This window comes from Theropithecus gelada, chromosome 3 (genome assembly GCF_003255815.1).
Source record: "Theropithecus gelada isolate Dixy chromosome 3, Tgel_1.0, whole genome shotgun sequence".
Taxonomy (NCBI): domain Eukaryota; kingdom Metazoa; phylum Chordata; class Mammalia; order Primates; family Cercopithecidae; genus Theropithecus; species Theropithecus gelada.
The window spans coordinates 21607926-21635576 of record NC_037670.1 but is presented as its reverse complement, the minus strand read 5'-3'; the positions used below and the strand labels follow the sequence as shown (position 1 = coordinate 21635576).

The following is a 27651-nucleotide window of genomic DNA, read 5'->3' as shown; positions in this document are numbered from 1 at the left end:
TCCAGTCACTGATTCTCTCTTCCACTGTGCCTAATCTGCTGTCAAACCCATTCATTCACTACTGATTTTAGGTTACTATATTATCTTAGTTTTAGAAATTTATTCTGGTTCTTTTTTAAATCAGCATGTCAGTTTTGGTACTTTTCAGTTCTGAAATTTTTAATTTTATCAACCATGTTTTTGAATACATTATAGTTAAAGTCTGAGTTGGATAACTCTAGCATTTCGTCTCTAATTTAAGCATTTAGACCTTATTTGGTCTCTAATGTATACAACCATTTAGAGTGCCTGTGAGTCTGTCACTGTTATCTACTGTTTTCTGCTGGTTCCATTGGCTCTTGTGTGCATTGGCTTCTTTCCTCACATGTCAGGTTTCATATGATCTTGCACCTGTTTTTTTAGAAAAATTGAGGCATGGGATGATATCTTCTTCTGAGGAATTGTCTTTGCTTCTCCCAGGGACCTGGAACCTTTAGCAGAACAGGATGACCTGAATAAGTGTTAAAGATTTTCTGGTCCACCTAGTTGACTAAAAACTAGGCTGAAGTTTATACAAGTTCTGATTTATTTCTGGTTTGCTCTCACTTTCAGGATTCAACCCTTTGTGACCTCAGCCCAAATAAGATGTGGGAGATTTAACATGGCCCTGACCTTGGCTTCCAACTTCTGTTCCCTTGGCTCACATGGTTGTCAGAAGAGCTGTTCACATCCTTACACACCTTTTCTGGAATCAGAAAATTCTCCTTGGTTAAAAGTAGTTTTAAATGCTGGACTTACCAACATGAAATTTAGTCTTCTCCCAGATCTTGGCCTGGGAAATTCTTTACTACCTTATTTGGTCTCTAATGTATACAACCAGATCTTTAACAACAACAGCAACAATAAAACTTGCCTCATGTTTTCTATTTTTCTCTATTAGAGAGTTGGTTTAGATTAGCCAATTTTCTATTATCAGAAAGTTCTTTCTGCTTCAAGTTATTATGGAATATTCTCTAAAATTGTCAAAAAGCACTAAGCCTAGAAAACTCATAGGGGAGTTTAGGTAAAGGTGTCAAAACAGAATATTAAAGTTTTGTGTTCACTATTCCAAAGCATGGAGAAAGGAGGAAGGCTTCCAAATTCTTTTCATAAAGCTAACGTCATTGATTTTGACACTTGACAATGGGAACATGCACATGTACAACATGCACACACACAATTTCTGTGATCTTCAGCAATAATTACCATCTCCAGGAAAGTCATTTAGTCTTCCTGATTTTAGGGCACAATCCTCTTGAATTTGGCATTTCATATTCTCCAATTTAAAGGTTAAAAATTAAGTGACATGGCGGGGCACAGTGGCTCATGTCTATAATCCCAGTGCTTTGGGAGGCTGAAGCGGGCAGATCACTTGAGCCCAAGAGTTCAAGACCCGCCCTTAGCTGCATGGCAAAACTCCATCTCTACAAAAAAAATTTTTTAAAGTAGCCAGTTATAGTGGTGCACGCTTGTAGTTCCAGCTACTTGGGAGACTGAGATGGAAGGATTGTTTGAGCCTGAGAGACAGAGGTTGCAGTGAGCCAAGATTGCACAACTGCACTCCAGTCTGGATGACAGAGTGAGACCCTGCCTCAATCAATAAATAGATAATAAATTAACAAAAAAGTACATCTGTGAAGAGTCTGAGCTAAATAAATGTTGGTTTTTCTTCACCCTAGCCATTTGTCTAAATTATAAGATTAAATGCAGTGTCCAGGTGCCCTGAGATTCCAGGTCCCCTGAGGGACTGAGTCTGTAGACATTGGGAGTAGATGTGTGTGGGTAAGCATGGGGGTGGTGTTCTCAGGAGCTGCACCAAGGCCAGTGCAGACCTTCAAGGAAAAGGTGGGGGACAGCAGATGAGACTGACATTTGGTCAGGCGAAGACTTCGTGGAGCGGGGAGAGTTGCATGCCTCTTGGTACTTGACTAATGCTTAGCTCCATTTCAGGCTCATGGGAGAAAAGCTGGGAAATGTTGCCAGAGGAATAAACATTGCCATTGTCAACTGTAAGTTATTAAATATTTTCTTTAAACTTCTCTAAAAGCTCTCTGGTCAGATTTGCAAAGGTACCTTGGGTTTTCAAGACTTTTGCACATGATTTAGGCTAGGTTTATATTTTAATGAATTTTAAAATTATATATTCAATTATTTTTACATGTCTCACTTCACAGATTATTTGTGGTTCTAACAACAAATAAACAACTGAAAACCAAATATAGATTTTATTTTAAAAAAAGGAAAAAACAGAGGGATAGGCCAAAGGTAGGGTTAAAACCAGAAGGGCCGCCAAAGGGGTGCAGCCCATGGTCCTGGACTGAGCCTCTCATTTGCTCCCAGAGTCCCAGTGTCTGCTTAGGGGCTGAGACCACAGACCATCTCATACTTCTGTGTGATAAAAGCCACTGCAGCCTCATGGGAAACAAAACCTGGCCTTTCTCTTAGGTCTGGAAAAAAGTTCTCTCACAGTTGCCATTGAGGGGCCCGGAGGAGAAGGAAAGGGTTTCCCACAACGTCCCTATGAGTGAGTGGACATATAGCCCCGAGACGCGAGGGCTGTGGAAGTGGAGATAAAATGTTCCTAGTCTGACAGCCCTGAAGGAGACTGTAAAGTAGGAAGTGAACAGGCTGAGTGGGCTCTGGTGTTCCTGTGGGTTGAGGCAGGTGGGCCTGGTTGAGGGGGCTTTTGTGTTTTTGTGGGCTGAGGCGGTTGGGACTGCTGAGGGGACTGGTGTTTCTGTGGGCTCAGCTCGTTGGGCCTGGCTGAGGGAAATCTGGTGTTTCTGTGGGCTGAGGCGGGTAGGCCTGGCTGAGTGGACCCTGGTATTTCTGTGGGATGAGGCAGGTGGGCCTGGCTGAGGGGACTCTGGTGTGTCTGTGGGCTCAGCTGATTGGGCCTGGCTGAGGGGGCTGTGGTGTTTCTGTGGGCTGAGCTGATTGCGTCCGGCTGAGGGGACTCTGGTGTATCTGTGGGATGAGGCGGGTGGGCCTGGCTGAGGGGACTCTGGTGTTTCTGTGGGCTGAGCTCGTTGGGCCTGGCTGAAGGGACTCTAGTGTTTCTGGGGGCTGAGGCAGGTGGGCCTGGCTGAGGGAAGTCTAGTGTTTCTGTGGGCTGAGGTGGTTGGGCCTCACTGAGGGGGCTGTGGCGTTTCTGAGGGATGAGGCGAGTGGGCCTGGCTGAGGGTGCTGTGGTGTTTCTGTGGGCTGAGGCGGGTGGGCGTGGCGGAGGGGGCTCTGTTGTTTCTGTGAGCTGAACTGGTTTAGCCTGGCTAAGGGGACTGTGGTGTTTCTGTGGGATAAGGCGGGTAGGCCTGGCTGAAAGGACTCTGGTGTTTCTGTGGGCTGAGCTGGTTGGGCCTGGCTGAAGGGACTGTGGTGTTTCTGTGGGAGGAGATGGGTAGGTCTGGCTGAGGGGACTGTGGTGTTTCTGTGGGAGGAGATGGGTAGGTCTGGCTGAGGGGGCTTTGGTGTCTCTGTGGGATGAGGCGGGTGGGCCTGGCTGAAGGGACTCTGGTGTTTCTTTGGGCTCAGCTGGTTGGGCCTGGCTGAAGGAACTCCAGTGTTTCTGTGGGCTGAGGCGGGTAGGCCTGGCTGAGGGGACTCGTATTTCTGTGGGCCAAGGCAGATGGGCCGGGCTGAGGGGACTCTGGTGTTTCTGTGGGATGAGGCAGGTGGGCCTGGCTGAGGGGACTCTGGTGTTTCTGTGGGATGAGGCAGGTGGACCTGGCTGAGCGGACTCTGGTATTTCTCTGGGTTGAGCTGGTTGGGCCTGGCTGAGGGGGCTCTGGTGTTTCTGTGTGGTGTAGTAGGTGGGCGTGGCTGATGGGGCTTTGGTGTTTCTGTGGGCTGAAGTGATTGGGCCTGGCTGAGGGGGCTCTGGTGTTTCTGTGGGCTGAGCTTGTTGGGCCTGGCTGAGGGGACTGTGGTGTTTCTGTGGGCTGAGCTTGTTGGGCCTGGCTGAGGGGACTCTCGTGTTTCTGTCGGATGAGGCGTGTGGGTCTTTCTGAGGGGGCTGTGGTGTTTCTGTTGGCTGAGGTGGTTTGGCCTGGCTGAGGGCGCTCTGGTGTTTCTGTGGGCTGACGTGGTTGGGCGTGGCTGAGGGGACTCTGGTGTTTCTGTGCGCTGAGCTGTTTGCGCCTCGCTGAGAGAACTCTGGTGTTTCTGTGGGCTGAGGCAGGTGGTCTGGCTGAGGGGACTCTGGTGTTTCTGTGGGCTGAACTGGTTGGGCCTGGCTGAGGGGGCTCTGGTGTTTCTGTGGGCTGAGGCAGGTGGTCTGGCTGAGGGCTGTCTGATGTTTCTGTGGGCTGAGGCAGTTGCGCCTGTCTGAGGGGGCTGTGCTGTTTCTGTGGGATGAGGCGGTTGGGTGTGAATGAGGGGGCTCCAGTGTTTCTGTGGACTAAGGTGATTGGGCCTGGCTAAGGGGATTGTGGTGTTTCTGTGGGATAAGGCGTGTGGGCCTGGCTGAAGGGACTCTGGTGTTTCTGTGGGGGCTCAGCTGGTTGGACCTGGCTGAGGGGACTCTGGTGTTTCTGTGGGATGAGGCCGTTGGGCCTGGCTGAGGGGACTCTGGTGTTTCTGTGGGCTGAGGCGGTTGGGCCTGGCTGAGGGGGCTCTGGTGTTTCTGTGGGCTGAGGCGGTTGGGCCTGGCTGAGGGGGCTCTGGTGTTTCTGTGGGATGAGGCGGTGTCTGTTTGAGAAGGGTGTCTGGTGTTTCTCTGAGAAGAGGTGGGTGGGCCTGTGTGAGGTGTCTCTGGTGTTTCTGTGGGATGAGGTGGGTGGGGGAGTTATTAGTGTTCCATCAATTGTAACGTGAAGCAAACTGGTAGAAAGTTCTAGCACATCTTCCAGCACTTTCCTGTCATCTTGTTTTGGGGACTCTCCTCAAAGGGCCAGCCGTGTCTCTGCAGGCCAGATCATTACATCAGTGGGGTTTCCTTGAGATAGACAGGGAAGAAATATTTCCTTCCCCAGGCCCTGGTGTCACAAGTGTGCCCTAGTTCTGTGAACTTTCCTTTAAAATACTATTTCTTTCATTTTCAGATGTAACTGGGAATGTGACAGCAACACAACATTTTGATATGTATGAAGGCGGTAAGAAAATTTTTTCTGTTAAAATTCAAATGAATTTTAAACATAAAATTAAGATTACAAAGCACAAAGAAAAATGTCAACCATTTTTATTTTGTCTACTAGAAAAATGCCAGCAGCTCTCCTGAGTAATCTAGTGTGGTCTTATGTAGATCCTCTTAAACTCTAATTGAATTCATAGAATATTTGAAGGCATCATCTAGAAATGTCTTTTCTTCTGTTAGTTTTCTTCAGTCTTTCTCTTTTTAGCTCTCATGATATAATAAGAAAGAAAAAAAGCCTTAAAAAAAAAAAAAAAAAAAAGCCAGTCAGGCGCTGTGGCTCACGCCTGTAATTTCAGCACTTTGGGAGGCTGAGGCAAGCGGATCACGAGGTTAGGAGATTGAGACCATCCTGGCCAACAGGGTGAAACCCCGTCTCTACTAAAAATACAAAAAATTGGCCAGGCGTGGTGGCGTGCACCTGTAGTCCCAGCTACTTGGGAGGCTGAGGCAGGAGAATGACATGAACCCGGGAGGCGGAGCTTGCAGTGAGCCGAGATCGCACCACTGCACTCCAGCCTGGGTGACAGAGTGAGGCTCCATCTCAAAACAAAAACAAAAACAAAAACAAATACAGTCACCAGCATCCAACCCTAAATACCATCATCCTTTGAAAGCTGTCACAATTACTCCTGGTGACTCACAGTGCTCTGCTGGGCGCAGCACAAGAATTCCCGGAACCCACGGGTGCCCAGTCTCTCTCGATGGTCTCTCCTTTCTGGGCACTGACTCTTGACTACAGTTGCTGGCCAGGATATACTATCCCTTCTTATATTTATATATCACTGAGACTGTCAAAAACAAGCTTTTATAAAGATAGTGAAGGCAAAGAATAGAAAACGCCTGCACCCAATGAGAAGGACACAGTTGTACTCTGCAGTTAACCTAAGCAAAACAGTAAATAATGAGCCACAGTGGTGAGTAACAGGGTTTGTGGTTTATCTTTATTTTATAAGGCATAGATAAGTCTCTTGGCACAGACTTGCCCATGTTCCACACGTCTCATGTTTGAGTTCTGTGTGAGTCTGTCTTCTGCACAGGGAGGTATGATTGCGAGGCTACTCTGCTCAGTGGTCATGGTGTGGGTGTGGCGCTTTATCAGTGACCGCAGAGAACACTCCACCTGTGCCACACAGGCTGCTGCTTGTTAAGAGTTTGGTTAATATAATCTTTATGATCTCATTTCTAAGGAGGGTTTTTTTTTCTTTTTCTACCAGAGGCTCTACTTCTCTTGTTTGTTGGTCAAAAAAAAGCTCCTTATCTTGACCCCCTTTCACTACCACCCTGAACACCTATTGCAAGTGTTCTGCCTAGTTCTTTTCCTTCTACACTGTGCCACTCACCTCAGATAGTCCCCATGGTACCCAGTGAATGTTCACATATCCAGAGCTAGCACACCATCTGCAGAGTTGAGCAGCGAGAAGAACCCCAAGGATTCAGAGTGGACACAGAACGCAGGTGCAGGAGGAAGCCCAGCACCCAAGGCAGAGCCTCAGTGAATAGCAAAGACCCTAAAACTGACTTGCATCCCCCAATAGATAACTCTGGACCGATGATAAAGTTTATTCAGAGTGCTCCTCCAAAATCCCTGCTCTTCATGGTGACCTATGACGACGGAAGCACAAGGTGAGTGGGTGTAGATGTGTCACAGCGGTGGGCAAGAGAAGCCAGCTGGGGCAGAGACTGCCAGGGCCTCTTAGTGACATCCTCTGGGGAGAAGTAGAAAGTCCAGGAGCAAAGTACTTCTCTAAGGAAAAAGAATGAAAGATCATGACAAAATAGATGGCATTTCTTTAAAAAAATTACATCACTAACCACAGAAGTACTAGAATCTAAATCAAAGGAGTATTTCAAGGAATCAAGACAAAGCCGCTGTTGACCATAATTAGGACAGAAAAACTAATCTCTGGACAGAAAGCCTAAACCCAGGGTGGCATTAATACTTACAGCAATGTGAAAGGAAATTGAGATAATTTCCCTATAGAAATAGGAAAAGAGGCTGGGCGCAGTGGCTTACACCTGTAATCCCAGCACTTTGGGAGGCCGAGGTGGGCAGATCACGAGGTCAAGTGTTCGAGACCATCCTGGCCAACATGGTGAAACCTCATCTCTACTAAAAATAAATAAAATTAGCCGGGCATGGTGGCACGCACCTGTAGTCCCAGGTACTTGGGAGGCTGAGGCAGGAGAATCACTTGAACCCGGGAGGCGCAGGTGGCAGTGAGCCGAGATCGCACCACTGCACTCCAGCCTGGTGACAGAGTGAGACTCTGTCAAAAAAAAAAATTAAAAATAAATAAAAAAATTTAAAAACACACAGAAGAAGAGAATAAAGAAATACGAACATACACATTCAATACTGTACTAGAAGTGGATGTAGGTCAGTGCTTCTCAGAGTGTATCTTACTAAGTAAACCAAACCTTTGTCTTTGCTGCAGAATGTCTAAGAACCTTCAAAGTGCTTATTTGCATTGTGAATTTCCCAGATAGGGCTACTGACCACAGCGTTTCCCAAATGTATCTGACCTCAGATTCCTTTTTTCATGGAGCATCTTACCAAACCGAAGTTCCTTAGCACATACTTTGAAAAACTCTGATTTCACTCACTTAGAACAATCTAAACGTAACTGTTTACTTTCCTGTCTACCCTCCTGTCACTTCCTCTAAATCTTACTGTTTGCAGTGGCAGTATTGTTTACATTTCTTTTTCCTTTTTGATGCGGACTTTTCTGATTATGAAAAGGGGGTTGTTTTGACATTTGCTTTCATCTTTCAGCAACTTCTCTCCACCTTATTTTGTGGTCAGTAAACAAGGGGCAGAGCAATAGCCGAAAATTGTGTTGGCTGAGAGTGGGCCTGTGATTGAACCCCAAAGCACAAGGGCTTTCCAGAATTGAGAAGTAGAATTCTGTGTCCCAAATTGGGGTCTAAAATGGCTCTGGATGTCCAATGGTTAACTAGAAATGTGACATCCTCAAGAAGCACGTGTGCCTCTTAGCTGCCACTGTGTGTCATGCACTGCAGCAGGAGATAAATGTGTTTAGAAACCTCCGTCCAAGGACGCACAGTGTAATACACCCAGAGCAGGGCTCCACTCCCCTCCACATCTCCCTGAGATGCTCACATGCTTTTACCTTTGTCCCGCAGACTGAATAATGATGCAAAGAATGCCATAGAAGAACTTGGAAGTAAAGAAATCAGGAACATGAAATTCAGGTCTAGCTGGGTATTTCTTGCAGCAAAAGGCTTTGAACTCCCTTCTGAAATTCAGAGAGAAAAGGTGAGTGGTTTTTAAATGTCCCTTCCCACCAGTGGTGAGTATAGTAAGTGCTGTGACTTGAAAACGTTCTGGTGGTAATGTTATAACTCCCTGTCTCCAAACATAAGAGTTTTGTCAACTGTTTCCATGAGATCAGCATTAGATCCGGACAGAAGTTTCAAACTTCTCCAATCTCTTTCAAAGTAGAAAATTCTGAATGGGCTGTTGGTATTGATTTTTCACCATGCTGCAGCCAACGTGGTCTGTCCTGGGCCTCTTCTTCCTTGGGCAGGAGGTTTACCTCCCCAAGCCCCTGCTACGGGGAAAGTGAGAGAGCTCACCTCTTTAGATGGCTGAGAGCATGAACAGACACGGTGAACGCCAAACATGCAGAAGAGGCTGGACACCAAATCAATGCTGCACACATGTGCACGATTGATTCTAAGTCCCTCCCTTTATGACCTTTATTTATCAAAGAGAAGTAAAGAGCAAAAAATGACGTTCTCACTTACTAACCACTAAGTCTCCTGTGAAAATTCCAACTGAGGGTTTGCAAAATGTGTGGGAGTAACAAGCTGAGCATCCGATGACAATCATGACGTCCTGGAGAATGTCAGAGAGTTCTCCTCTCCAGGAAATGATGCTGCGGTAACCGGTGCAGAAGAGGAGGAAATTGTGCTGCATGGCCAAGGAGCAAGCGCTCCCCACTATACCTTCTGAGGATAAGGGCCTCCTTTCCACTTAGCTAGAAATTCCAAGAAAGCAGAGATTTCTACGTCTCCAGGGTGTGCAGTAGGCTGCTTCTGATTTCAGGCTCTGACATTTGGTCCTAGTCTGCCTCCTTGTGCTGTCTGGTGTGGATACAGTTCTGGGAAGAAAGACAAGCAACAGAAGCAGCTCAGCATCTTCTTGTTGCCATGACCACCTGAGGTGGAGGAGAAGGGGCCTGTATAAGGTGTGACTTCAGTGCAGGCCACACAACCAGATAACTTGTGACTAGTTCCCAGGAAACCCTAGACCTTCTGTGACCCCCTCTAGTCTCATGTTCTGGAGGCTGGAAACCATGGTTATTTTAGCATGCATCTAAACAAGCATGTTTTGCCCCTGTGACTTCATGTTCCTCTAGAGCCAGGAAGTCAGCCCTGCAGAACATATAGGGAATGTTTCCCAGGGCCCTGGCCTCGACCCCTCCTTGCTTATGATTGTGCCTGGGCACTTGCTTATACAGTGAGCTGTCATGGGTCTGCCCTAACAAGAGAGGCACTCTCTGAGCTCTGATTGGTGGGGCTTCTTGGGCCCCACCACTGCCTGGACCCACATTGAGGGCAAGCTGAACCAGCCACACAACAGGGAAGCAGGGGCTTGGGGTCCTGTGTTAGTTTTGCGAGGGGACTTCATGTGATCTTAAGTCACATCACCTCTCTGGGCTCCAGCTTTCCTGCCTCCTCCAGGGCCAGCAGCTGTGCTGCGGTGTGCACCCCATTCTCCCCGGGATTTCCTCAGGCCGACCCTGGGGAGCGAATACTCGGCCCTCTTCTCTCCGATCCCTTGTGTGATCGTGCCACAGGCTGGCATCTTCAGAACGTCCAGGCTTTATCCACCTGGCTGTGTGGTCTTGGAAGGTTATCTACCCCTTTGTGCTCAGAATCATCACCTGTGAGAGGTGAATAAAGATAGTTCCTGTCACAGAAGGACTCCTGAAGATGAAAGAAGATAAACACATGAAGCTCAGAGTGGAGTCCTGTAACCCAGAACAGCTGGGCCTTCCTGGAGCTCCCCGGCTGGGGTGGTTAGATAATGGAGGCCCTGGTTCCACATACATACCCACACTTCCCCTTAACAGCGTCCTCCGACTTCTCTGCTCCTTCCCCACTTTTACCCTGTTCCTCCTCCTCCTCTTTCCCTCCTTCCCAGCTCCACAGTCCCCTTCAGCATCTCCAGGGGCCTTGTCCTACCTTATCTAACCACCCCAGCTTATTTAGCCAGCAAGGGTGACAGTGAGCAGGTACTCCTGGCAGCCGGGGCGTTGTGCCACACAGGGATCGGCCCATGCACGCGAGCATCCGTGGTTATTATTACTACCAATGCTGCAGTTCTCCAGCTTATTTATGAGAGTGTCCAGACTGTATCAGAAAGGCTGGGGTGTGAGGCTGAAATTCTTTTCAGATGTTAACATCTCATCAAACAGGTTCTTCATTAATGTTTAGCTAAGTAATAGAAAACAAAAACCTCATTGGAATTGCACAGAGATAGTGGTGGTCCTTCCTTATGATTTCCTTCATATGAAAGAGTTTCTGGAATGGGAGAAATCAAGAGAAAGACTGGATGTCACAGGACTGAATTTAGAAAAGGAATGTGTTTGGAAATGGCGGCTCCAAGTGAATTTCAGGAAAATGCCTGTTTTGCCCACTTGTGTCAGCTAAAAGTTATCCAAGTTACTACAGGAGTATAAAGACGAGACCTGAACATAGCAAGCAGTCAGTGCTGGAGAGTTACTAGAGTTGCTCTGGTTCAGGGGCGCTAAAGGATGTTTGCTTAAATGTTGGCGAGGCCTGGACTGGTAGCCAGGGCTTCAAGACAGGTCTTACCACGAGCTTGAGACAAGTGCCATTGAAGGAATCATTTGTGTCTGTGTTACTTTGGCTATTCAGACTTGCAGGTGATATATTTCCCTAAGGATGGTGTACCCATGTTGGGAGGGCCTCCTGAGTCCTCAGGGGTCTCCCCAGCCCCCTGTTCACTCCCACTCCACCTGCTGTTCCAGGAGTCGGCTTTCTAGGCACAGTGCCTGGGCCACTCTCATGCAGAGCTTTTAATGACCCCACTACCTGCTGAATTGAATTTTAAAGTACAAAGAACTTCAAAGATTATTCCATCCAACCTCTTGGTTTTATAGGAGGAAGGAAACTGAGAAATAAATAAGGACAGGAGTCTTGGAAGTGAGAATAACCTGGTTCAGATCTGGACTTGGCCACCCTGACTGCATGACCGGAGGTTGGCACTTCATAGGCCTGAGCCTCTTCTGCACCCTGAACTGTGGGTAGCGGAGCCTGCCTTGCTCCATGACAAGCACGACACAGCAGGAGGAGCCGTCATTCTCATCATCTCCAGCATGGTCTGAGTCTTGTCCCTGGTGATCCTAACTGGAGCCCAGACCCTTGTCTTGAGCCCCACTCAGCCCCTCCCATGCTTTGTGTGCTCAGCACCCCAGCAAAGCCTCATGAGTGGCTGCTCTTCCCACACCCTGCAGCACATATGCTTGTTCTGTTCAGGTCTCGTCTTTATACTCCTGCAGTAACTTTCCACGTGTGGACCTCTGCGCCTGCCTCCCTCCGTGCAGGCGGTGCCTTCTCAAAGCCGCCTTAAAGATCCACCTCAAGGCTGTTTCTTCTGAGAAGTCTCTCTGGCCCTGCCACCACTGCCCGTAATGCCCTTGGCATTTTGTACCTTCCCTGAGAGGGCATGCAGTACTTTGCATTGTTGTTATTTGCCTTTTCATGCTTGGATTGCTAGCTTTTAAAGGCAGGAGCCACCTTTTAAGATTTCCAGAGTCTCAACAATGAATACATTAATCTGAAGGGTGCTTTTAAGAAGGGATATATAAGACAAGTGGGATTTATCCCAGACATACAAAGTTGGCTTAACATCCAAAAATCAGTCAATGTAATGTGTACAACATTAATAGAATGAAAAGCAAAACGACATGACTATCTTAACAGACACAGAAAAAAAAATTTGACAAATTCAACACCCCTTTACGATAAAGAACATTCAACAAACTAAACGTAAAAGGGAATTTACTCCTAGCTAATAGCATACTTGATGGTGAAAACCAGAATGTTTTTTCTCTAAGATCAGCAATGAGGCAAGGATATTCATCATTGATACATTTTTTCAACATTGTAGTGGAGATTCTAAGAAGGAAGGGAGGGGAAAGAGAGGGAGACAGAAGGAAGGGAAGGGAGGAAGGGAGGAAGGAAGGAAGGGGTGAGAAGGAAGGAAGGGAAGGGAAGGGTAGGGAGAAAAAGAAAGAAAAAAAAGAGAAAAGAAAGGAAGGAGAAGGAAAGAGAAAGAAAGAAAGAAAGAAAAAGAAAGGAAGGAAAGAAGGAAGGAAGGAAGGAAAGAAGGAAGGAAGGAAAGGGAGAGAAGAAAGAGAAGAAAGATCTGTTGTCACATTAGAAAGGAAGAAGTAGACCGGGTGCAGTGGCTCACGCCTGTAATCTATCTAGCACTTTGGGAGGCCAAGGCAGGCAGATCATGAGGTCAGGAGTTCAAGACCAGCCTGGCCAACATGGTGAAATCTCATCTCTACTAAAAATACAAAAAATTGGCCAGGCATGGTGGCAGGTGCCTGTAATCCCAGCTACTCAGGAAGCTGAGGCAGGAGAATCGCTTGAAACCAGAAGGCAGAGGTTGCAGAGCCAAGATAGTGCCACTGCACTCCAGGCTGGGCAACGTGAGTGAAACTCCATCTCAAAAATAAATAAATAAATAAATAAAACTATTTCTGTTTGCAGATGACATGATTTTTATATATATTAGGCTGATGCAAAAAGTAATTGCACCAACTTAATAGAAATCCTAAGAAGTCCACTAAAATACTATTTGAACTTATATCAAGTTTAGCGAAGTTGCAGGACACAAAAATCAATGTAAAAACTCAATTATACTTCTCTTTACTTGCAATGAACAACCTGAAAATGAAATTCAGAAAGCAATTATAACAGTATCAAAAAAATAAAATACCTAGGAATAAACTTAACATAGGAGATGCAATACTAGTACACTGAAAACAGTAAAACACGTTGAAAGAAATTGAGGACCTAAAAAAAAGATATTCCATGTTCATGGGTCAGAAATTTTAATATTGTTAAGATCTCAATACTGTATTAATTGATCTACAGATTTAACACAATTCCTACTAGAATCCAAGTTGATATCTTTTGTAGAAATTGAAAATTCATATGGAAATTCAAGAGACCCAAACAACAAAAACATCTTTTTAATGTTCTTGAAAAAGAATAAAGTTGCAGGGCTCACATGTCCCAATTTCAAAACGTAACACAAAGCTGCTGTGATTGAGATACTGTCACTCTGGCATAAAGATAGGCATACAGAGAAATTAAATAGAATTTAGACTCCAGCAGATGTGCATGTTCTCACATTTTTGATCAATTCACTTTAGACAAGAGTGCCAAGATTATTTAATGGGGAATGAATCATCTCTGCAACAAATGGTATTGGGAAAGCTGGATATTCACATGGAAAAGAATAGATTTGGACCCTACCTCACACTATATACAAAAATTAAGTAACAGTAAACCGAATATGGAAATTGAAGTGCTAACACTATTAAACTCTTAGAGGAAAACAGAGGCATAAATTTTTGTGACTTTGGTTTAAGCAATGGTTTCTTAGTTATGACACCACTAACAACAAAAGAAGGAGAATAAAATACTTCAAAGAGAATAAAATACCTAGGAATCCAACTTAAAGGGATGTGAAAGACCTCTTCAAGGAGAACTACAAACCACTGCTCAACGAAATAAAAGAGGACACAAACAAATGGAAGAACATTCCATGCTCATGGATAGGAAGAATCAATAACGTGAAAATGGCCATACTGCCCAAGGTCATTTATAGATTCAATGACATCCCCATTAAGCTACCAATGACTTTCTTCACAGAATTGGAAAAAACTACTTTAAAGTTAATATGGAACCAAAAAGGAGCCCGCATTGCCAAGACAATCCTTAGCCAAAAGAACAAAGCTGGAGGCATCACACTACCTGACTTCAAACTATACTACAAGGCTACAGTAACCAAAACAGCATGGTACTGGTACCAAAACAGACATATAGACCAATGGAACAGAACAGAGCCCTCAGAAATAATACCACACATCTACAACCATCTGATCTTTGACAAACCTGACAAAAACAAGAAATGGGGAAAGGATTCCCTATTTAATAAATGGTGCTGGGAAAACTGGCTAGTCATATGTAGAAAGCTAAAACTGGATCCCTTCCTTACACCTTATACAAAAATTAATTCAAGATGGATTAAAGACTTAAATGTTGGACCTAAAGCCATAAAAACCCTAGAAGAAAACCTAGGCATTACCATTCAGGACATAGGCATGGGCAAGGACTTCATGTTTAAAACACCAAAAGCAATGGCAACAAAAGCCAAAATTGACAAATGGGATTTAATTAAACTAAAGAACTTCTGCACAGCAAAAGAAACTACCATCAGAGTGAGCAGGCAACCTACAGAATGGGAGAAAATTTTTGCAATCTATTCATCTGACAAAGGGCTAATATCCAGAATCTACAAAGAACTCAAACAAATTTACAAGAAAAAAATGACCCCATCAAAAAGTGGGCGAAGGATATGAACAGACCCTTCTCAAAAGAAGACATTTATGCAGCCAACAGACACATGAAAAAATGCTCGTTATCACTGGTCACCGGAGAAATGCAAATCAAAACCACAATGATATACCATCTCACACCAATTAGAATGGCAATCATTAAAAAGTTAGGAAACAACAGGTGCTGGAGAGGATGTGGAGAAATAGGAACACTTTTACACTGTTGGTGGGACTGTAAACTAGTTCAACTATTGTGGAAGACAGTGTGGTGATTCCTCAAGGATCTAGAACTAGAAATACCATTTGACCCAGCCATCCCATTACTGGGGATATACCCAAAGGATTATAAATCATGCTGCTATAAAGACACATGCACACGTATGTTTATTGTGGCACTATTCACAATAGCAAAGACTTGGAACCAACCCAAATGTCTATCAATGATAGACTGGATTAAGAAAATGTGGCACATATACACCATGGAATACTATGCAGCCATAAAAAAGGATGAGTGCATGTCCTTTGTAGGGACATGGATGAAGCTGGAAACCATCATTCTCAGCAAACTATCACAAGAACAGAAAACCAAACACTGCATGTTCTCACTCATAGGTGGGAATTAAACAATGAGAACACTTGGACACAGGAAGGGGAACATCACACACCAGGGCCTGTCGTGGGGTGGGGGGAGGGGGGAGGGATAGCATTAGGAGATATACCTAATGTAAATGATGAGTTAATGGGTGCAGCACACCAACATGGCACATGTATACATATGTAACAAACTTGCATGTTGTGCACATGTACCCTAGAACTTAAAGTATAATAATTAAAAAAAAAAAAGAAAAGTAAGTTGCCCTTCAGCAAATTAAAACTTTTGTCCTTCCAGCAAAATAATCTATCAACTGAATAAACAGACAACCTTTAGAATGGGAGAAAATTTTTGCAAATTATGCATCTAACAAAGGTCTAATATCCAGCATCTATAAGGAACTTAAACAAATTTACCCAAAAAAATCCCATTAATAAGACAAAGGGCATGAACAGACGTTTCTCAAAAGAAGACATTCATGTGGCCATCAAGCGTATGAAAAAAAGCTCAGCATCACTGATCATTAGAGAAATGCACATCAAAACCACAATGGAATGCCATCTCACACCAGTCAGAATGGCTGTTATTAAAAAGTCAAAAAATAACAGATGCTGGCAAGGTTGTAGAGAAAAAGGAATGCTTTTACACTGTTGGTGGAAGTGTAAATTAGTTCAACCATTGTGGAAGACGTGGCAATTCCTCAGAGACCTAAAGACAGAAATACTATTCGACCAGCAATCCCCTTACTGGGAATATTCCTAACAAATTATATTTGTTATAAGTAAAATTTAATATTCAAAAAACAAAGGAATGTAAACTGTTATATCATAAAGACACATGAACACGTATGTTCATTACAAAACTATCCACAATAGCAAAGACATGGAGTCAACCCAAATGCCCATTGAAGATAGACTGGATAAAGAAAATGTGATACATGTACATCATGAAATAATATGCAACCATAAAAAAGAATGAGATAATGTTCTTTGCAGGGACATGTATGGAGCTGGAGGCCATTATCTTTAACAAACTAATGCAGGAACAGAAAATCAAGTGTCACATGATCCCACTGATAAGTAGGAGCTAAATGATGAAAACACACTATCACATAGAGCGGAACAACACACAACAGAGGGGCCTATCAGAGGCTGGAAGGTGGGAGGAGGGAGAGAATCAGGAAAAATAACTAATGGATACTAGGCTTAATACCTGGATGATGAAATAATCTGTACAACAAACCCCCATGATGCATGTTTACCTATGAACAAACCTGCACATCCTGCACATGTACCCCTGAACTTAAAGGTTAAAAAAAAAAACACTTTTGTGCTTCAAAGGACACCTTCTAGAAAGTGAAAGAGAAACCACAGAATGGGAGAAAATATTTGCAAATAAGGGACCTGAATCTAGAATACATAAAGAACTCTTACAGCTCAATAAAAAAAAGACAACCCAATTTAAAAATGGACAAAGATCTGAATAGATGTTACTTCAAAGAAGATATACAAATGATCAATAAGCACATGAAAAGAAACTCAACATCATTCGTTTTCAGAAAAACACAAATCAAAACCATAATGAGATACCCCCTAACACTTACTAGGTTGGCTATGATTTTTAAAAAGACATAATATGAAGTGCTGGTGAGAATATGGAGAAATTAGAACCCTCATGCACTAGTGGAGGAAATGTAAAATGGTACAGCTGCTTTGGGAAACATTCTGGCAGTTCCTCAAAAAGTTAAACATACAGTGACCCTATGACCCAACAATTACGCTTGTTTGTATATACCCAAGAGAATGAAAACATAGGTCCACACAGAAACTTGTGCACACATAACATTATTTATAATAGCCAAAAAATGGAATCAACCCAAATGTCTGATTAATGGCTAAGAAATGTATATATAAAATATGGTATAGCCATACAATGGAATATATTGAAATACATAAAGAAATAAAGTTCTGATACATGCTACAATATGGATAAACCTTGAAAACAGGCTAAGTGAAACAAACAAATACACACAAAAGGTCACATATTGTGTGATTCCATTTATATGAAATTTCCAGAATGAGAGGATCCACAGAGTCAGAAAGGAGATTCGTGGCTGCCTAGGGTGGGGGGAAAGGAGATTCTTGGCTGCTAATGGGTACATGGCTTCTTGTTTGGGTGATGAAAATGTTTTAAAATTGACCATGGTGATGGTTGCACAGCTCTGTGACCATACTAAAACCATTGAATTACACACTTTACATTGGTGGATTTTATACTATGTGAATTATATCCCAGTAAAGCTGTTATATAAAAAGGGATAATATTACCAGAATTCCAAGGTTATTAATAAAATGCACCTTACTTTATTTAAGCATCAAGTTAAGGTGCTCTATTATCTGTGAAAGAGTTGAAGATATAGAGGACTAAACCCACTTCAGGATGAATACACATTTGCTGAGCAAGGAACTCTGCAAGAACTCTGGGAAAAAAAAATACATACACACACACACACACAGACACACACACACACACACACACACACACACATACATATATAAACATGTAGTTTTCCCCCCAGAGTTGAAAACTAAACATTAGAGCTACACTGTCCAATATGATACCTACTAGCTAAATTTACATTTTATACTTAAATTCATTAAAATTAAATAGAATTCAAATTTTGGTTTATCAGTTGCACTATTCACGTTTAAAGTACAGATGCTCTTCAGCTTACATCCCAATAAAAGCATCGTATTTGAAAATATTGTAAATTGAAAATGCATTTAGCATACCTAACCTATCAAAGATGATAGCTTAGCTTAGCTTACATTAAACATGCTCAAAACACTTAACAGTAGACTGCCGTTGGCAAAATCACCTAACACAAAGCCTATTTTACAATAAAGTGTTGAGTGTCTCATGGAATTATTGAACACTGTACTGGAAGTGAAACACAGAATGGTTGTGTGGGTCCTCGGAGTATAGTTTCTACTGAATGCATTACCTCCTTTGCACCATTGTAAAGTCAAACCACCATGAGTTGGGGACCATCTGTACTCCATAACCTACTGTGGCTATGGGCTACTCCACCAAATAGGTAGATTATAGAACATTTTCATCATTGCAGAAAGTTCTACAGCCGTATTAACAACTGCTTCAAATATTGTTAAAAAACAGGATATAAATATACAGTTAGAAGAAATAAGACATAGTGTTCAATAGATCGTTAGAGCACCTGTAGTTTAAAATCATCTATCGTACATTTCAAAATAGAGGAGAATAATTTGAATGTACCTCTCATAAAGAAAAAGTAATTTAAGGTGATGGATATCCCAGTTACCCTGATTTGATCTTTACACATGATATGGATATATCACATTATCACATATACCCCAAAAATAGGTACATCTATTATATATTAATTTAAATTTAAAAATATATTATTAAGAAATGTATTGGAAATCAAACACCCAGCTTTGGTTGGAGCAAATTCACATCTAGGAAGTGGCTGTGTCTGCTCACAGCTGACACTGATTAAATACTTGTTTATTAGATTAATTAATAAATAAAACTCTTCTTTTCTCTACACAGATCAACCACTCTGATACTAAGAACAACAGATACTCTGGCTGGCCTGCAGAGATCCAGATAGAAGGCTGCATACCCAAAGAACCAAGCTGACACTGCAGGGTCCTTAATAAATGTGTTCTGTATAAACAAATGCAGCTGGAATCGCTCAACAATCTTATTTTTCTAGATCCAACAGTCCATAGTTGATGAGTATTTTGGGTTTGTTGTAAACCAATGAACATTTGCTAGTTGTATCAAATCTTGGTACACAGTATTTTTATACCAGTATTGTATATAGTGAAGATGTCAGTTAGCGGGAAGCTAAAACGAATGGAAATTCTTACAGGTAATGATGTGATTCAAGCTGGAAGAGGGTTGGGTGAAACAGCTTGTCCAGGTGGAGCTATGTTATGATCAGATCTAAGTGTGACCCCTGTGTGGTCCAGACAGCTCTGCAGAGAGAAAACCTTTATCCCATGATCACCAAGCACCTCCTCGTTTCCGACAGTCGTCTCCTTCTGCCGGGAGAATTAGCAGCAGTTCTGAGGGCTTAGGTAACCTCCTTGTTCAACTCAAGTTGAGCTCTTGCAGTCTTCCTGTGGGCCTGTGAATGTATTCATTCATTCCACAACTCTGGTACCAGCGGCACAGTACACAGTCCCTGCCTTCATGCCAGGCTGTTGAGCTCTCAGGAGGGCAACCGAACACCTCACTCTCTAGAAGATGCAGCAGTACATCCAAGAGTCCAGGATGTTCCACACTTGCTGAAACGGTGGGTCCGATGATGTGTGTGATTCGGGGCTAAGAAAATAGAGTCACTGGGGCTAGCAGTCGGTGCCAGGTGTCCATTCTCATCTCTTTCCCGGGCCTGGCCCCAGAAGAGCTAGGAGACTTTGGTACCAGGTTAATACTGCTTCTCTGAGCCTCTATATCTCATCTGTAAAATAAAAGAGTTGAGATATAGATGAATGGTTTCCAAGCATTTTTGTTGGCAGGACTCCTTTTTAAAACATGGTGCTATACGGCACCCTGAATTCCAGCATTCTCACAGTAACAAACTGCCCCAAGTCTCAGTGGCTTATAAGAGCATTGATTTCTTGTTTGTGTTAGTGTGGCCACAGGCCAGCCACGGCTGAGCCCTAGGTGTGAAAAGCCAGGCTGAAGGGGTGTCCCCCGTCAGGTATGAAAGCCAGGGAGGGAACAGAAATCCAGCCTCCAAGCCTCACCAAGCTTGTGGCCTGATGTGTCAGCCCCACCTGCTCACATACCAAGGCCCCAAACATGGGAGGTGCCAGGTCAGTGAGGCCAGAGGATGTCAACCCCTCCCTCAGGGGCCCCAGCAAACCATGGGCAGTGTGGCTGTGGGCTGCATGACGGCCCTCTTCCAGGGAAGGGGGTGGCCACTGTGAGTGGAGATGCAATGACCTGATGACTGCTGAGAGCCAAGCAGTGCTCTAGCTCAGGGAGGAGCATCACCCAGCCTGTGAGCCCTGCCCTGGGCAGAGGCCCCTCAGGGAGCCTGGTGTCTGCAAGGGAGGCTGCAAACCATTGGATGGGGTCATGGCTCAGATCCCAGTAGGGGCTGAACTGTATCCCCCAAAATTTCATCCGCTGAAGTTCTAACCCCCAGGATCTCAGAATGCAACCTTATTTGAAAACAGGTTAACTGCAGATGCCGTCAGTAAGGATCAAGTGGTCCTAGAGTAGGGTGCGCGGGCCCCCACCTATCACGACTGGTGTTCTTATAAAAAGGAGAAATTTGGACACACCCACCCAGAGACTGGGATGATGCACCTGTATGCCGAGCAACACCCCAAATCACCAGCAAACCATGGGAAGCTGGAGAGAGGCCTGGAACAGGGTCTCCCCTAGAGACTTCCGAGGGAGCACAGTCCTGACACCTCAGTTTGGAACTTCTGGCCTCCAGAGTTGTGAGACCAGAGACCTCTGCTGTTTAGGCTACTCAGGTGTGGTTCTTCGTGATGGCAGCCCCACAAAACTAATATAGGCCCTGGTAAGTGCTAAGCTCTTGGTATGCATAGACATTTTTGTGTATGAAAAAAGGAGGGCAGTACGTTTTTATTCTGGCCAAAATTGCTATATTTTTGTAGCATCGTTGATCTTAGTTCACTGTCATGGAATAGGCCTCAGGGGCACTCCTGGCCAGGCATTGCCCAGGGATCCAGCTTTGGGCTGTGAAGTTCTTGTGACCACGGCCCCTCCTACCCAGTGATGGCCCCTTGGACTTCTGCTATCCCTGCAGATCACTGCTGTGTCTGCGCCCGGGGCACAGGACTGTGAATTGCCATTCATTTCCACATCCTGTTGATGTTTCCCTACAATGTGGTCTTCAATGTGGAGACTGTCATTCCATCTCTAAAGGCGCTAGGCACTGCCAGCCCCCAGCCCAGTGCCCCACCAGCGGACACCATGCAAGGGGGCTGGCCACGTCAGAGTCACATTCCCTGCCCGATATGGACCCTGCTGGTCACTGCTCACACCCGCCCTGTGACAGGATCATGATGATTTAACCCAGTGGAACTGGTGAGGCATAGAGAGGCTAAGGACCAAAGAGCCAGGCTGGGTGCAGTGGCTCACAACCAAATTCCCAGCACTTTGGGGGGCCAAGATGGGCAGATCGCTTGAGGTCAGGAGTTCATGACCAACCTGGCCAACATGGTAAAACTCCATCTCTACTAAAAATACAAAACAAATTAGCTGGGCATGGTGGGACTTGCTGTAATCGCAGCTATTTGGGAGGCTGAGGTGGGAGGATCACTTGAACCTGGGAGGCCGAGGTTGCAGTGAGCAGATATCTCACCACAGCACTCCAGCCTGGGCAACAGAGTGAGACTCCATCTCAAACAAACAAAAAAGAAACAAAGAGCCAGGTCACACGGACAATGAGAGGGTGGAGTTCCACTCCAAGGTGCATCTGCTGCTCCTGTGCTCTGCTGGGAGGGACACACCCCAGGTAAGAACCCTGCTTGTCTACAGCATTTCACCATTGCCTTTGTCCTGTTAATCCAGGGAAGCATTTAAATGCTTGATCTCTCCTACTGTGACTGGAGACGCCATGGGAGAGTGGATGCATGCTGGCTCTAGATGGCTCCAGGTGCTGCAGGTGCTTCCAGGTGGCCAGAAACTTCATCAGCACACAGAGGCGCTGGTGCTTTCCATAGAGTCAGTGTGCCAGAGCAGGAGGCGGGCACTGGGGCTTCTGGACTTCACCTCTTTACCAAGCTGCACACTCTAACGCTCCCTGATGCGCAGCTGAGGAAAGAGCTCCACCCGGCGGCTGTGACCGAGGCCCGAGCAGCAGCATCTTTTCCAGCCCTGGCCCTGGCCCCGGCCCCTGTGCTTGGATGCTGCGTGGGACATTCATTCACCCTCAGGGCTTAGCGCTCAGAACGCAAGAACCCTGTCCTTGAAGTTTGCATGCGCAGGCACCTCTGGTCCTTCCCAGGGTGGCTGGTGAGGGGCGTGCAGGAGGGAGATACTGCTTTGATGGAGGGTGGAGGGTCCCCTGAGTTGGCCCAAACTGCTCATGTCCCTCTGTCTGGCTTCTCTGAGGCCTTTCTTTGTGCCTTCCTTGAAGCAGTAGGCCGGTCCAGGCCCTGTTGTGAAAGACATTCCTAGTGAAACCAAATGTCATATCACGCTGCCAAGTCTGAGATTCAAATTCCTCCCCTCACTCCTCAGCATCTGTCCCCGGGCTCTCGGGAAGAAAAGTGGTTCAGGGATAGGTGATCCTGACGATGATCTCCTGGCATTAATATTTCTAATGCCAAGGTTTTGAAAAACATTTTTAAGTTTCTAAATATCTTCTGTAAAGCTAAGCCTGCGCTCAAGGGAAGTCATTACAATGACTTAGCAAAGAGGTGCTCAGGATTTTTTTTTTTTTAAATGTGTAAAGTCGATTTTTGTTTGGGAGAGGATCACGGGTGGAAAGGAGAGCTGAGAGCCTACTTCCTCCCTCCCAGCCATCACTGCCAGTCCTCAAGAGGCTTGGTCCCCTCCCCAGTGTCTGGAAGGCTCTTCCTGGAGGTTCCCAGACCTCTTGGCTCCGGTGATGGGAATGCCTGGCCTTCCTTGACTTTGGTCACAGAGCAGGAAGCCTTAGGGAGCACGCGGTTGTGCACCTTCACTTTTGCAGTGAAAAGTAACTGAGGACCAGAAAGATGACATGCAGCCAGTGTGGAGCTGAGTTCCGGAGCCTGGGGTTTGTCCTGGGGCCTCCTTATCTCCAATGGGAGGAAAAGAGGAAAACCATCTTGGCTATGAGTCGAGGATCTGAGGCACAGGTGCTTGCAGAAAGCTGTTGACCTTCCTTCTTTGGGTTTTCCACACCTAACGAGGGGAGACGTGACATTTGTCAGGTGCGGCTCAGGCATGAAGCTAAGCAGGAGAGCTCAGAGTGTTCAGATCATGTACCTGAGAGCATGTCCCCGGGCTGTACCAGCAGTGCATCTGTGAGGTCCAATACCCGAACCACACATGGCTATTAATTCAAATTACATGGAGTTCAAAGTCCAGTCCCTTGGTCACGGTAATCACATTTCAGAGCCACACAGGTGGTACTGGATGGCACTGTCATGGCAGAGCCTTCCGGTGACCGAGCCACTCTGGAGCTGCCCCTGTGCCAGCCTCCCCTGGAATCTGTTAGCAATGCTGATTCTCAGGCCCAGCCCAGACCTGATAGATCAGACTCTCCGGCGGAGGCGGGGGAACTGCCACCCCGTCTCCACAGCTCTCCCAGGATTTGGATGCAGCTCGAGTTTGAGGACCACTCTCTGAGTCATCTGGAGAGCATGCTGATAAGTCAGTTTCATTTCTGTGGCCAGATCAAGTAGTTTCATTTCTCTCCCTGTTTGTTGGTGACGGAGCAGGGGAGGGAGTGGTTCACACACCACATAAAAGTGAAGTGGAGGAAAGGGAAGAGACGATTTCTCCATCCTGGACGTGCAGCGGTAAGAACGGGGCCAGTGCAGGGAGGGCTGCTTTGTGTCTGATGCACAGCAGATGCACGTTTAAAAAATATTTCCCTAGTGACATGACATCTGCTTGGTGAACGTGGCATGTGCTGGGAGTCAGGAGCCGTAAAGATAAGATTCTGATGCTGCCTCTGGTGTGAGGCTCAGAAAGAGCCCATGTTGCCTCCAGCCCCCAGTAGCCCTGTGCACAGAGAAACTCTGGAGGGGAAGTGGCTGGCCCTGGGGACAGGGTGGCCTCCATCCTGATCTGGCTAAAAGTTGGGTGAACACAAAAGGGTGGTTTTTAGGACAACTTTGCTCAGCGTTCTACAAAGTCTGGGGGTTAAATAAGGAGCATTGTGCCCCAAAAGCTGTCTCGGAGGGCTTCAAGTGTTCCTTCTTTTGTGGTATTTGTGATGCTCTGACGTGACCTTGGTGATGGTCATATGCTGGGAAATTGGCTGTCATGGGGCAGGGCGGGGTGGGGCGGGGGGTGGTGCCTGATTTCTAGCCTTTGCAGATTCTCTTCTGTTCTCATGGTGTGAATGTTCCCACCGTGGCCAGTTCCCGGCCAGTGGGGGCCAACTCCAGCACTCTGGACCACTGCACCCTGGATCGCCTGCACTCTGGGGGCTGAAGTCCATTTTATAATTGATACAGAGTGGAAAGGAGACATGGTGGTATCAATGATGCCTTTTTTTTTTTTTTTTTTTTTTTGAGACAAGGTCTCGCTCTGTTCCCCAGGCTGGAGTGCAGTGGTGCGATCATGGCTCACTGCAGTCTCAAGCTCCCGGACTCAAAGGATCCTCCCACCTCAGCCTCCCAAGTAGCTGGGACTACAGGTGTGCACCACCACACCTGGTTCATTTTATTTTATTTTTTATTTTTGTAGAGACAAGGGCTCTCTATGTTGCCCAGGCTGGTCTCAAACTCGCTTGCTCAAGAAGTCCTTACGCCTCAACCTCCCAAAGCACTAGGATTATAGGCGTGAGCCACCCCATTCAGCTTTGATGACACCTTTTGAACACTGTTCTTTCTTATTTTGTGTTTAGAATGTTGTCTGCAGCAGTTTAAAAAGATCAGCGTTCCAAGCTATCTTTCCTCGCACCCTCTCCTCCTTTTACTCTGCTCTACTTCCCACCCCCATCCTACCCTCTGAAGCACTTTTGACTCCCTTTGGATGTGCAATTTTTTTTCTTTCTTTTTTTCTTTTTCTTTTTCTTTTTTTTTTTGAGACAGGGTCTTCCTGCTCTGTTTCCCAGGCTGGAGTGCAATGGTACTGTAGCAGGACGAGCCGCAGACAAAACTCCTCAGACAGGATTAAAGAAGGAAGAGGTTTTTTATTCGGCCGGGAGCGTCGGCAGACTCGCATATTAAGAGCCGAACTCCCTGAAAAAGAAATACTTGGCCTTTTTAAAGGCTTACAACTTTAAGGGGTCCACATGAAAGGGTCGTGATAAATCGAGCAAGCATGGGAAACGTGACTGGGGGCTACATGCATCAGCTACAGAACAAAAAGTTTTACAATGCTTTTTCAATATAGTGTCTGGAATATGCAGATAACACAAGTAGTTTAGGTAAGGGGTTGATGTTATTATTACTACTTTTTTTTAACTCCTAGGGCCAGGTGATGGTGTCAAGGTTGTTGGCTATTTATCTTACTTTTGTTTCTTTCTCTCTTTCCTCCTGTCTTGTGAACTAGGCAAGGTGGGGGGAGGAGGGCAGCAGGAGTAGTAGTGGTCTCCTTCCTTATCCCCCGCTTTGAGAATTTTCACTGATTAGTGGGAGTTCTACTTTTGTTTTTACTTTTTGAGTCTCTTTGCAAGACAGTGTGATAGTGTTTTATGTAATACACTCATGCTGAAGTTTTCTGATGAACCATGATAGCTACAAAACCTTTTATCATTTGAAGGAGCAAGTGTAATACACAGGGGAACAGCAAGCAAGTTTCTATTACTAGTAATATATTTATAATGAGGGCTTTAAATTTTTTTAGCTGGAAACTATTTTCTAAATGAAGACCTAGGATCAAACCTGTGTTAAACCCGTGCATTGCTAATTTTTTTTTTTTTTAAACTTAGTCTTTCTTTCTCTTTTGCTCTTTCCCAGTTTTGTTCCTTGGTTGCAGTTAACATACACCTTGGTGGCCACTTTTATAGACTAGGTGGTATTCATACCTGCAGCTTCTGCTTGATGTTACCCTGGGCTTGCTCTACAAATGAAGTATTCACTATATACTGATTTTCAGCAGCCTCAGGGTTAAAAGGGGTGTAAAACCAGAATGCTTTATAGAAGCTCTTTTAAAACTGACTTAGGCTTTTGTCAGCTCCTTGAAGCATTCCCGAAATCTTTTCTTATATTACTCGCTTTTTTCTACCAACTCTTAGCTTCTGCAGAAGTGCTTCTCAGTACCTCTGCAAACACTGAAGCTGAGTTGCAGTCTCTGGGTGTTTTTTCCCTTTTTCCTAGAGTTTAACAGGCTCTTTTCTTTATATAATTCTCCATGCACTTGGAGGGTTAAACAGGCATTATACTGAGAGTCAGTGTAAATGTTTACAGTCCTACCTTCACTGAGTTCTAAGGCCCGAATTAAAGCAATGAGCTCAGCTTAACGACAGATGTCCGCATATTCTGCACATCTCTCTCCTTGTGGGTTGATGAAGCTGTTCCCGTCCACGTATAGCTCCTAGTCTACTGATGCCCAAGGTTGGTCCCAGAGATGAGGTCTGCTAGAGTAAACTTGAGTCCAACACCTCTACACAGTCATGCTCGACAGGGCTTTAGCTGCCGGAAGCAAGGTGGCGGGTTCAGGGTGTTTCCAGTTTAGTAGATCAATGGTTGAAAAGGGCTGATAGATAAAAGTCTGTTGCCCCACCGGATGTGGGCCTCGTCATTATAATAGACAGGTCCTTGCGTCTCCCTGAGAGGCATTTGCATAGCTGGAGCAAGACCAGATCTGAGACGGCCCACTTGACTATCTTGACTTCCTTCCTTGGCCTCTTGAGGCTCTGATCCTCCCCTTCGAGGGGAGACCTGGGGCGTGTTAGCTCCTGAATCTCATTTCTGAGGGGGTTGTTGGCCTCAGTAAAGTGGGGTAGGCTAGGACATATGGAGAAAGAATTTCTATTATCTCTGGCAGCTCCTGTGAAACTGGCTTCTCTTGCTGTTTCTGGGACTCCCTTTTCTAACTCTGTGTCTGCTGGCGAAGCTGCTCTTACTTTTACTTTTGGCTTTTTTTGCAATAAGCTGTTAAACAGGGCTAAACTTATGCTGGTTTTGTCTATATTGTATTTAACCGTGAGTCAATATAAAGGAATTGATCTAGGTACACTGGCTGTCCTCCGACCCGTCACCACCTTAAATACATGGCCAATTGTTCTCTGTCTATAGTTCCTTCGGTGGGCCATCCAACACCAAAAGAGGGCAGTTCTAATTCACACAGAGATCTTAACCTCTAAGGGGTTAACTTAACTCTATAATCTCCTGCAAAACCTTTCTTAAGGTTCTGTAACATGCATTTTAATAGAGTAAGTTTTGATGATTTGATGACTTACCTTTTTTCTTTTTGAAATGTTTTAACAGAGTTCCTAGCGGAGTGGGCTTACTTTGTGTCTGACCTATTTTTCTCTTGAGACAAAACAACATTCACACTACAAGAAGGAAAGGTTAAAAGATCATTCACTCATCTAATTCACACTAAATCAAAATCAAAACTAAAACCAAAGTGTTGTTAGAGGC

General features: G+C 45.1%; 2 protein-coding genes across 4 annotated transcripts in view; both read left to right on the top strand.

Moving 5' to 3' along the window:
• Window positions 1-19537, top strand: part of FAM3B (family with sequence similarity 3 member B) — a 59904-nt gene extending 40367 nt beyond the window's left edge. For both annotated transcript variants that reach the window (XM_025379759.1, XM_025379757.1), the window contains 5 exons: window positions 1969-2027; window positions 5058-5108; window positions 6685-6772; window positions 8294-8426; window positions 18962-19537. In XM_025379759.1, coding sequence (XP_025235544.1) covers window positions 1969-2027; window positions 5058-5108; window positions 6685-6772; window positions 8294-8426; window positions 18962-19051 — 421 coding nt within the window. In that variant the 3' untranslated portion in view covers window positions 19052-19537. The remainder of the gene's footprint in view (window positions 1-1968; window positions 2028-5057; window positions 5109-6684; window positions 6773-8293; window positions 8427-18961) is intronic.
• Window positions 19538-23764: 4227 nt separating this feature from the next.
• MX2 (MX dynamin like GTPase 2) overlaps window positions 23765-27651 on the top strand; it is a 43993-nt gene continuing 40106 nt past the window's right edge. The window contains exon 1 of one of the 2 annotated variants that reach the window (XM_025379144.1): window positions 23765-23910. The gene's annotated coding sequence lies outside the window, so the exon portion shown is untranslated. The remainder of the gene's footprint in view (window positions 23911-27651) is intronic. The other variant, XM_025379145.1, reaches the window with a different exon arrangement.